This window comes from Agelaius phoeniceus, chromosome 2 (genome assembly GCF_051311805.1).
Source record: "Agelaius phoeniceus isolate bAgePho1 chromosome 2, bAgePho1.hap1, whole genome shotgun sequence".
Lineage (NCBI taxonomy): Eukaryota > Metazoa > Chordata > Aves > Passeriformes > Icteridae > Agelaius > Agelaius phoeniceus.
In genome coordinates this window covers 26,839,888-26,851,231 of record NC_135266.1, presented here as the reverse complement: position 1 = coordinate 26,851,231, position 11,344 = coordinate 26,839,888, and the positions used below count along the sequence as shown (strand labels likewise).

At 44.2% G+C, this 11,344-nt stretch overlaps 1 protein-coding gene across 1 annotated transcript; it reads left to right on the top strand.

The window, feature by feature from the left end:
• Positions 1-4,155: 4,155 nt before the first annotated feature.
• On the top strand, positions 4,156-11,040 carry ATP4B (ATPase H+/K+ transporting subunit beta). The gene is made up of 7 exons (XM_054628330.2): positions 4,156-4,267; positions 5,701-5,829; positions 7,038-7,151; positions 7,930-8,129; positions 9,450-9,506; positions 9,997-10,092; positions 10,882-11,040. The coding sequence occupies exons 1-7, from the start codon at positions 4,156-4,158 to the stop codon at positions 11,038-11,040; spliced, it is 867 nt and encodes a 288-aa protein (XP_054484305.1).
• Positions 11,041-11,344: the final 304 nt, after the last annotated feature.

Sequence of the window (11,344 nt, the reverse complement as noted above, 5' to 3'; positions counted from 1 at the left end):
TGTTACTCTTTCCTGTAACAGCTGGATTTGGAGTAATAATGATTAGACTCTTGAAATTTCATATATGTTATCAAAAAATTCTTGGCTTTAATTGATGAGTATCCCTTTTGTCCACAAACAAGACTTTGAGTGTAATAAGAGCCAGGGTGCAGCTTTGCAGATGGGCATTCAGCTGGGCACGTGGCTTGTTTTCTTGCAACACCACCTGAAACTCTATAGACTGTGATAGCCTGTGCAGACAGAGATACCCCTTCAGTGGAAGGTGATGCTGGAGATGTTTCAAGGCATTTTTAATGTTCCCAAGGACCCTGTTTGCCATCATCTGAAATACACCACAAGCAGTAGTAAGATGTCCCAAAATAGCAGACTTTGGCACTAAACCATGTCTGAAAGAAACACCACTGGGCTTTGCTAGGTTTATTTTTGCAGTCAGTTTAGCAGTTTTTCACAGCAGTAATTTCCTTTGGATTCCCAGGAGGCAGAGGGTGAGCAGAGGGATATGGCTAGGCTCATGGTGGGGTCTGCAGCCCTTGACAAACAAGAGCAGGACAGAAAAGCAGAGACCAGCAAAGCCCTGAAGAGAGGCTGCTTGGCCTTTTCCACTGCCTGATCATGCTGTGCTATCATAAACCCAGCACAGCACTATTGCAAATACCCCTCCTTGCTATTATTGCTTTCTCTGAGCCTGAAAACAGTGGGAACATCAGCTCAGTTCAGCTCCAAGATGTTTTCCCAGTTTTGTTTCCCTGAATTGCTCAGGCTGCAGATCAGATGTCTTTATTTCAGACACAAAATAACTGTGCTCCCTAGCAAAAATGCCAGTGTGTTTTCTTCTGTCAAACTGCAAAATACAGGAGAGAGGCAAATGAGAGGGATTATTAGTGAGACACAATGCAGCAAAGGAAAAAGCATAACACACACACACACACACACACACACACACACAAAATCACACCTCAAACTCTGAAACTAGATAGAAAGACAGATGCAAAGAATGTTCCTTCACTGTGCCACACTGCCTGAGGGACTGGGGTTCTCTTACATGCTAAATTTTTTATTTCAAAAAACTTGCAGGAGAAATTGTTGGCCTTTCCATGAGAAAGGCAGAGAAAGCCTGACAGGTTCAGTCACCTTCTGACTTTTTAATGCAGAAGACAGACCTGGGCCAAAGGTAAATGCATAAACCTCATTTCTACCATGGAAGGAAGACAAACTTCCAATGCCAGCCTAGTGTACAACCCCCAGCTACATGAGGGAGGGAGTCCATGGATCCTCCACCACAGCTTGCTGTACCAGGCTGGATTCTCCTCCCAGCTGAGGCAGTCTGTGCTGCACACTGGGGAGTCACCAAGGGATGAACAGCTCCTCAGGGAGACAGCTGAAATCATGGTGCTTGGAGAGGCAGTGCTGTGGAACCACCCTGCAGGCTGACCCATCACAGTGCTGGCAGTGAGGCTTCAGGCAGTGACCTGTCTCTCCTGGTGTTCCTCACCACCAGCACCTCCTGCACAGCCCCCACAAGAGGGAGGAACCTATAAGTGCCTTATCATGAGTAAACAGAGTTAATGTTTTATTAACATTGACACCGAGTTCCCAGCCAGCGCTGGGTGAACTTAGAGCAGTTCAAGCTAGTGTGGCATGTAAGGAGCCTGGGCTGAAGCCAGGCCTGGAGTGCCAGGGAGTGCTGGCACACAGGTCTGCTCAGGACAACGTCTCCAAGGGATAATGTCAGCCTGGGTCTAACCTTTTAGGCACAGTGCTGCAAAAGTGGCCTTCAAGCTTATTACTCATGTTGCTAATTGTGTAAACCACAGAAAGAGGAAGGAGCTTCACCTCCCTGCTTACACACATCATTCAGCTACCTCTGGTCACAGCAGTGTGACCCTTGCAAACACATTCTCCAGTGGTTTCTTTTGGAGCCTCTTGGTCTTCCTGAGCCCAGGCTTTGTCTTGGTCAGCAAGAGAGAAAAAGTGCAGTGGATCCTGCCTAGCCCTGCCCTAGCCATGCCTGGGCTGTGCAGGAGGGGAAGCCAGGCCAAGTCTCACCTGCAGCCTTGTGCCACTCCAGGCTCCTGAGCAACCTTCCCTCTCTCCTGTGTGACCTTCCCTCTCCGCTGTCCCTCCCTTTGGTGGCCAGCCCAAGGTCAGTGGTGCAGGCATTAAAAACCAGCCAAGGAAAGCAAACATTAGTCCCTCTTCGAGCAGTTTGGGGTACATTAAACACAACAAAAGGCTCTGAGTCAAGGGATTGGCACTGCAATGGGACCAGGGCTGGCTGCCATGGCCACAGGGCCAGAGCCTTGTGGCTGGGATGGACACTGATGGACAGCCCTGCAGGGGCAGGTGAGGAAAGGGGGCACTGGATGAATCCTCATGGACTATAAAGCAAGAAAGAGCTTAGACCAGCCCTCCTGTGGGGCCATGAAGAGTTGCCCACTGGTCAGTAACAAGTGTCCTGACAAATTACTGCAGTGTCCAGGAGCCCTTCAATGGAGCCCATGGAACAGCAATTGCTCCATCCTACCTTGATGAACCACTTCAGGCAGGCAGTGTTCATTTTCACTCATGCACAAACTTTCCAGGAGAGTCCCAGATTTGTCACAGCTGCACATGGATGCTGCCCATGGCTCAGCTATGCCAAGCATCTGGCAATTCACCAAGTTCCAAGTCAGCTTGTTTGTAAGGTGGTGAAAAATCCCCAGGTTCCCAATGGGAAACTTCTACATTCAGAACTCTTGCACTTATGAAGGTTCTGCTCTTGATGGCCCTTTTCTCTTCATGGTCTTTGTTGCTGCAAAACAGAGGAGGGACAGGGGACAAGTCCATGAAGGAGACATGGCTTGGGAGCAGGCTGTCCACATACACAGAATGCAGCACACCGCCCAGTGTCCTCTCTGAGCCCCTCATGCTGCCACTTGGATCTCACTGAAGAACATAATTAATATTTTTGCATGCATTCCCTGTTCTGTGTCTTGGAAGAGGGGAGGACAGCCCATCAGGGGATTTGTGATATGAAACAGGGGAGACCTATTGCATGCTCAGGGACAAGGGGTAATGGCCTTCAGCTGAAGGAGAGCAGGTGCAGATCAGATGCTAGGAAGAAATTATTTGCTGTGAAGGTGGTGAGACAATGAGACTGATTTCCCAGAGAAGCTGTGGGTGCCCCATCCCTGGAAGTGTTCAAGGCCAGGTTGGATGGATCTCTGAGTGAGCTGGTCTAGTGGAAAGTGTCCCTGTCCGTGGCAGAGGGCTTGGAACTTGGTAATCTTTATGGTCCCTTCCCACCAAACCATTCTGTGATTCTGTGACTCTGGTTTGACTGAGCTGGGCTGTGTCCCAGTGTCAGCACTGGCCCCTCGGGGACACCACTCCATACTGGTTGTAGCTGGATGTCCACGTGCTGAGTGCTGCACTGTGGTTCCAGCTGTCATCCAGTTGCCATCTATCCCCCAGCCCCTCCCAAGCCAAAGCACAGCTCCCCACCTGGCTGCTGTGTCACCAGCTCTGCTGAGGTCAAACTGGGTGATGTGGAATTGGAAAGCCTCCATGTTTGCTGACCAGTCCACTTGTCTCACAGACTGGTGGATGTGGTGCACCCTTAGTAAATCCCAACCACCTTCTTGTCTCCTTGCAAAGAGCTCCCAAAAGGAGTTGCATATTTGAAAAGTAATTACTTATTTTCTAACCATCCACCCTGCAATACCCCATGTCCCAACAAATGGCTACACATTGTAGTAGGAGAACTGTGTCTGCTACTTGCAAGTTACTTGGAAAAAAAGAAAAAAAAGAAAACCAAGAGAGAAGCATGTTCTCCATTGCTTTATCTGCTCTGATAACAGCTATCACACAGGGTCTATCGCAAACCCTACAGGCAATTGGCAAAATGCGTAACTCTGCTGACCTGCTAAGGCAGTCAAGAGAAAGGAGAAGGGCATTTGATAGGAACAAACTTTCCCTTGCCAGCACTATCAGCACCCTTTATAAAGGCTGATAGTGGTGAGCAGGGGCTTTCATTGGTACAGGAAGCAATCTCGGTCACCTTCAGTGGAAAAGAAGGTATAAAACCCAAAGTCTTTTTCTTGGTCGACTGTCTGGGCACTGCTCGAATTTCTTAGTTTCCACGAAGAACCCATTTTTGGGAACTTTTCTGAGAAAATGGCAACTTTAAATGAGAAGAAGACCTGCAGTGAACGTATGGCAGATTTCCGTCGTTTTGTCTGGAATCCAGAAACAAAGCTCTTCATGGGAAGGTCTTTAATTAACTGGGGTAGGTTTTCACCTGCAAGATTCTTCTCTTCCTTCTGGTATGCTTAAAAACTGTGGTGGGAGGATGTCATCCTAATGAGTGGGACACAATGTAAATGTGTTGAAGCCAGCAGTTCTCATATGTGCTTCTAAGCCACTTTTTGGGCAGCTCTTTGAGCTGGATCAAGTAGATCAAAACATTGATCCACGTAGTCCCTGCAAATGTATGACTTTAAAGTGGCTTTGAACAAAATACTTCAAAAGGAAAAAAATTAACACATTATCAGGAAACTTATTAGTGGCTAGGGGTGATAGTTAAAGGGTGGTTTTGACATTGCTAATGAAAAGGGCGTTCAGGTATGTGGAGAAATTTGCTTAATCGTTGAGTTTGTCCAATTCTTTGGAAACAAGTTTTGTTTTTCTGAAATTCCTTTCTAAATTATTGTCTGCTCAGTAGATCTTGTTCTTATCACTACCTGCTAGCAGGTATTTCATACCAACATGTATTTCATACTAGCAGGTATTTCATACCAGCATGTATTTTATACTAGCAAATCTTTCAGCTGAGCCTCCCTTCCCACAGCCAAACTTGTGTCTACATTGCTGATCTGTATTATGATCTACATTCTGGGAAGGGCGGCCAGAACCATTGTAAGGAAGATCCACACTCTTCCCACAGACTGTAGGAGTAGCTGCAAGTTTCCAGGTGATTTTTTTCCTGCCTGTGCATGTAGTTTATTGGCTACTCCTAAAACCAGAATTTGACAGTTGATGCAACCGGAATGTGAGCCTTTCCAGTTGGTAAAGAAGATGCTACAAGGCACCTATGATTACAAATGGAGGTTTCTAATAGCACCCCTCCAAAACAACCACTGCCTGCTTGTACAGCACCAGCCATGTGTAAGACACTTCATGCACATCCAGACAGAAACACAACATCAATCTTATATTATCTCACAGCAGAATAAAGTAGCAAGATGGCACATTTTGCTGTTGGTGATTTCAGCTGTATAAGGCAGTGAAATGATATGGGTCTAAAACCAACATGCCTGAAGTATTGTCATCTGTCATCCAAATAACACAAGGAGCAACTTGGGTTTGTCAAAGAAACACCTCATCATCTGTGTTGCTTAGTCCTTTTGTAATGAGTAGATAAATTATCTTAATATGTGAAATTACTTCAAGATGCCACATAACCTTTAAGCTTTAAATAATCTGAGCTCAGCACCAGCTCCTTCAAAAATCCTTGTAGAACTATACAATTTTTTTTCTAGAAGAATATTTTTTGAGTGTAGAGAAAATGCTCCAAAGCACCTGTCCCTTTACAGGGAGAACTTCCCTGGGGACAAGGGTGGAAAGGAGACAGCAGCTGCTACCAGGATCATCCTGGCTGCAGAGAGAGCACTGCATGGCCTTGCTCAAAATTTGAAATTCTGCCCTTATTCTTTTCCACAGTGTGGATCAGCCTCTACTACGTGGCTTTCTACGTGGTGATGTCGGGGCTGTTCGCACTCTCCATTTATTGCTTAATGAGGACCATCAATCCCTACGAGCCGGATTACCAGGACCAGCTGAAATCCCCAGGTACTGCCAGGGTGCCACAGCAGCTGTGTAGGGCTGGGCTGGGCTGAGAGGCACTGGCAGAGCCCACGGCTGAGGGGAGACCAACATGGAATACATCAGGTCAATTCTGCCCAGACAACCCCTGCAAAGTTTAACCTCTGCCTGAAAACACTTTCAGGCTTTAAAAGAAAATCTGCACATTTATTTACGTATTGATACATGGATATACTTATATATCAATCTATTGATATATATTATATATTGAATATATTATATGAAAAATTAATATAGATAGATAGATAGATAGATAGATAGATAGATAGATAGATAGATATAAATTTATTTCATCTTGCTATTGGGATGATCAGTGCCTGCCTGTAGCAGGTCACCTTCTCTCCCCATGGGCAGGGTTCAGTCCTTGGGGAAGTCCTAGGTTCTACTCCAAACCCCCAAGCACCACAGAGGGCTTTGGGGGGCCCAGCAAGATGTAGCGGTGATGGGCTGAGCAGCCTGGGGTGGGTATTTCCACGCTTGCCAGCACCATGGAAAGTCCCTGGGAGAGCAGGAATACCTTGCCAGCAGGATGTGCTGTGCCAGTAGTCAAGAAAGTAAAAATAAAATGAAAATGTGGGATTAGGAATACAGATTTGTGGAACATGAAAAGAGATAGCAGAGATGATCAGAGACCATCAGTGCTCACTGCTAAAACTTCACACCCCAATGGCTTGTTTCCACAATGGGAGGGGAAAAAAACCGCCCTAAAAATTATTCTGTCAGACGCTTTTGTATTTTGAAGTTTCCACTCCCAGTATTTAGCAAGTTTGGTGTTTGCTGGGAAAATAATTCCTCTGAAATATTATGTGTGGCTTTTTCAAAAGCTGTTTCTCATGCTGCTCTATGATCTGTTTCTTTAACCCAACGTGTTATTGCTATCAAGTCCTGTAGAAATCCAGTGCAATTGCTGGAATTTTACAAGCTGTTCTTGTAACAGCATGGATATATGTGAAAAGAAAATAATTCAGCAGCAGCACAGGCTTTAGGACTTTGGTTGAACAACTCATAGCGGAGGTGGTTTCTGAACTTGGTTAAACCCTCCCCAAAAAGGCTGAAGGATCTTATACACTTAGAATGAGTCTTGATGCAGCATAATTGGTACTGTCAATTTAAATAAACAAATCTGTGCCTGGCACCTCTCCTCTGCTTTGTCTTCCCCTTTCCTCCTCATGAAGGTGTAACCTTACGTCCTGATGTTTATGGGGACAGAGGACTACGAATTTACTACAACGTATCAGACAACAAAACCTGGGAAGGTTTAGTGACAACTCTTCACACTTTTCTGACAGGTAAAAATGAAGTTTCTTGCATAATACTGAAGAAAGGTGCTGCTTTATCTCCAATACTAGGTCAGAGGACCTTAAGTCAGTACCTCTATTTTACATTTGCCCTTCTCAAATCACAGATTTTGAGTGGGAAGTGCATCTTCTGAAAGGGATGAGGAAATCACCTCATGAATCTATAAATCAAGGATATGTACACATCTATTAAAATCCAGACTCTGCTTTAGGGCATTTACTTCATTTAATCCTAAACAGCTTTAATAAAATAGACCAATAGGAAGTCTGAAGGAAGAGGGAGGACAAAAGGTCTCCAAAATTAGTCTCATCAAAATTAATCTAATTAATTTGTCTATGACTACAAACATCAAAGTGCCATAATATATCTCATAAAGCATGGTGTCTTCAGGGAATACAGTCAAAGTAGGTTATGTGCTCCATTTGCCTGCTCATGTCTTAGCATGTTTATGTTCCTATTGAGCCTTAATATTGTAATTCTTCATTTCTCACACACATATGGAGAAAAATTATATTTGAAATTTACTTTATACAGCACTATCAACACAAGCTGCCAGACCTTAATTCGATTGCTTTTATTTTGCTTTGCTTGGATATTCAAAAACAAACAAAAAAGCCACAACAAAACTGAACGAAACCCCTAAACAGTTTAAACTTTCCTTGTTCCAATCACCCTGACAGAATCTCCAGTCTAATGTTGTGATGTATAATTTGCATATGAAAAGCTTCAGAGGGGATTTATTTTTTCTTTCTTCCTTCACACATCTAGCATATACACCAGCTGCTCAGCATCTGAACATCAACTGCACCAATAATACCTACTTCATCCAGGACACCTTTGATGGCCCAAATAACACAAAACTATCCTGCAAATTCACCTCAGACATGCTTCAAAACTGCTCTGGCATCACAGATCCAACTTTTGGATATCCAGAAGGAAAACCCTGTTTTATTATAAAAATGAACAGGGTAAGTACAAGGTCAAGGTGCTGAGCAGAAAAATTAAGAGTAGCTTGAGCCCCAGCTGGGGGGCTGCTGTGTCTCTGCTGCCACGGCTTCTAAACTCTGCTTTCTACTGGGAACCAAAAATCACATGCTGTCCCCTGCCAGACCACTAGAGTTACCAGGGAAATCCTCAGACTTTTTCACCATTCCTACAAAAGTAAAATAGGACCATGGTCTCTCTACAGCTTAGATTAGGTTTAGTTTAGTTTAGTTTAGTTGGTGCCTCTGCAGGGCTCTCATCCCACAAACTAGCACCAGAAGAGTTTCCTCCTGCAATACCTCAGTCCTGTGCCTTCAGCTGAGGCACCAGGATGTGGCAGTAACTGATGTGGTTTCAGAGAGGTGATATCTTATTTCTCCAGGTGGCAAAGGAAATCTTCAGAAGAACTTATAAAACCAAAGTTCAAACCTGGTGGATATTTTTCTCAGGGAAAACCACAAACACGTCTTTTGGAAAATAATAAAGGGAATTTTCAATGCTTTAGTTTTTTTTTTCAGGATGTAGACAAAAGCATAAGCACTTTATTTTTTTTTTTTTTTTTGGGGTGAAATTTTGAGCCTTCTGATTCAGTTTCAGTAGAAACTGAAGAGCTCAAGTTCCCCTCTAGTTTCTGATAGACAAAACCACAGTATTATTTTTTGTTTGGCTTGCACCTTAGGCATTTCCAAAAATCTGTGCAGGCCCTAACTGAGAGGGGAGCTGTGCCCCTGATTCTGGCTGGTGAAACAAGCATTTTCCAGAAATGCCTTCTTTAGCAAGGCTGGGTGCCATCCCCAGCAGGGAAAATATGTGGATAGTGACCAGGGAGCTTAACCTCCTTTACTTTTGCCTCTACAGGATGCAACCCCACTAGTTTTGAAGCATCAAACCAGCCCAAGGGTTTTTCTGCCAAGAAACCAAGGTTTTCTAAGACAGATAAGATCAACAGCATGGATATTCATTCAGCTTTTCCTTAACTGACACACAATTACCTGCTTTAAGAGACTCCTGGCTGCAGGGACAGGTGGTATGGGTGGGTAATGAGCTGGACTCAGAGAAGTTACAGTGCTACTTGCTCTGGCCAGGCCAGATTTTATCAGCAGTGCTCATCCCAGGTAATGTCGAGTCCTGCTGCCTAAATATCCAGCCACAACAGTTTCTCACCTACATAAATTAGATTATTTGTCGGAGAGTCTTACACAGGAACATATTAAACATCAATTGAAGCTCAGCTCTCAAATAATTGATTGCCCAGTTTTATCTCAAAACAATTTCCAAGATGACCAAATGTGTTTTCTTTTCAGATTATCAAGTTTTACCCCGGCAATGGCACTGCACCAAGGGTGAACTGCACATATGTGGTAAGGCTATGAGGGCTGGGTCTCACACATTTCAAGCACCGACCAGAAAAAAACCCTTGCAGCTCTGAAAATCAGATCCCAAATACTTGGAACATTCTCAGTTCTGTGCCAGTTCTTGCACTAACTGACATGCTAAGGAGAAAACCTCCAAGTTTGCTTTATTTTAAATCACCTGAAAATTTGCATTTCCGGGCTGCAGGGAACATTTGCTGTTTGCTCTCAGCTCCCCGTAGTGACGGTCACACCTCAGCGCAGCTCCCTCAGGCCCTCAGCAGCTCCAGCTCACTGAATTCCCTGCTGCTATCAGAGGACACTCGCCTGCTTTTCTTGGCAATTGTAACAGCGGGAGATTCCCACTTTTATTTGAAAAATAAGAGTGGCGCTAACAGCCTGCTGAATTTAACACACACTTAGCAGCCCTGAGACACTTGCCTGGGGCTGCCCGATGATCTCCTCAGCACAGAGCTTCCTCCTCTCTCGTTTTACACAGGGTGAGAAGGAGTCTGGCCCGCTGGATGTGGATTACTACCCTAGGAATGGCACCTTCAGCCTGCACTACTTCCCCTACTACGGCAAAAAGGCCCAGGTGGGTGCTCCTGTCTCGGGGTCTCTCGCTGCTCAGAGTCACCCCGATATAAGTTAGAAAGTCTCTTTTCCCAGCCTGGTGCTTGAAGAAGGAGTTAGAACTCTTCATTTCTCGGTCTCAAGGTTGTTTATTGTATCTTATCTATAAAATTCTTTCTCCTGGCCTGCTGAGGTCTGCCCAGCAATGCTGTCAGAGGCACACTGCCCACCTCAGAGGCGGTGTTATTTTTTTATACTAAAAACTACGTGTACAATATTTACAATTATTTTCCAATATCTATCATCTATGTTAGACAATGAGCTTCTACTCTAAACCAATCTAAAAGTGCCAACATCACAGCAGAAGATGAAGGCCAAGAACAAGAAGGAGAAAGGCTGGACACACCAAGATTCCTCCATCTTGCCCCCTGAACTCCCATTCTAAAAACCCCAAAAACCTATTTTTTCACCCTGTGATAAATTCACTATCATTCTACTTAAACTACCATGGCTTGTAATTCTTCATATAAGGTTGGTAATTGTTTTTTCCAAGGGCTAAATCAAAGTCACAGGGGTCTTGGGCTCTGTGCCAAGGTCTCAGCCCCCTGGGCAGGGGGTCAGGTCCTCCAGGGCAGCCAGAGGAATTTCCTGGGTTCTGACACTTCTGTACTTAACTTTTCTTTCTCTTTACGTCAGGTGAAACATATGGAGCATCTTTGAAATCCTATGAGAACTGGAAAGGCTATTTTCAAACTGGTAGTGTAAAATTTAAGTATTTTCTTTTTAATTTTTTTTTTATTTCTCCTTCTAGCCCAGCTACAGCAATCCCTTGGTAGCTGTGAAATTTCTCAACATTACGAGGAATGTAGAATTTAAAATAGTGTGCAAAGTCATTGGAGCTGGAATTACCTTCAATGTTCATGATCCATATGAAGGCAAAGTGGAATTTAAACTGAAAATAGAAGACTGAGCAGCAAGAGGGAAAATGTATGAACAGTAAACTCAACTATTATCACACTCATCGATATTTATTTTCTCACTATGGTTCACATATAAATTAAGTGCAAGGAGACATTTTATACTGCAGGACGGCCTGTAGAGCTAAAAATCAAGATCCTCCTCTCAGTGTGTAAAGATGAAGATTATCTCAATGTACATAGCTTAATATTTCATGGCTACAGGATGCTGCTGCCTTCATGCAAAGAATTGTACAAAATAAGTTTCCTCCAAAGGGTGCAGCTGTGCCTTCAAAGAACATAAGTATAGACTTAAAC